We start from the raw sequence: 303 nt of genomic DNA on the forward strand, positions 1-303 counted from the left end.
TATTGGTTACAGTATAATGGTGTAGGTTATAGTGCAGGATGTTTAGAAGTCTTTATTGTTGGCTTAAATTTGCGAGGTAATGAGGGGAAATTTGATAAATGCAGAGCATGACATCTTTATACTTGCATTTTTGTATTGAACAGTGGCTGATGAGATGATCAGCTCCATTGGTCGTGGATTGTGTGTACTAGTTGGAATCCATAAGAATGACACATCAGCAGATATAGATTTTATGTAAGTATAGTATGAAAAGCTATTATTATGTGTGATGCTTGACAATATATATATATTTTTTTTATTGTT

The 303-nt window shown here is 32.3% G+C and overlaps 1 protein-coding gene and 1 long non-coding RNA gene across 2 annotated transcripts in view; both read left to right on the forward strand.

Moving 5' to 3' along the window:
• Positions 1-303, forward strand: part of LOC119581811 — a 24845-nt gene that overhangs the window by 6422 nt on the left and 18120 nt on the right. The window lies entirely within an intron of this gene.
• LOC119581810 (D-aminoacyl-tRNA deacylase-like) overlaps positions 144-303 on the forward strand; it is a gene marked incomplete at both ends in the record, with an annotated part of 902 nt that continues 742 nt past the window's right edge. The window contains 1 exon segment of the mRNA XM_037929942.1: positions 144-234. Within this exon segment, the coding sequence (XP_037785870.1) occupies positions 144-234 (91 nt within the window).

Source organism: Penaeus monodon, chromosome 15 (assembly GCF_015228065.2).
Source record: "Penaeus monodon isolate SGIC_2016 chromosome 15, NSTDA_Pmon_1, whole genome shotgun sequence".
NCBI lineage: Eukaryota > Metazoa > Arthropoda > Malacostraca > Decapoda > Penaeidae > Penaeus > Penaeus monodon.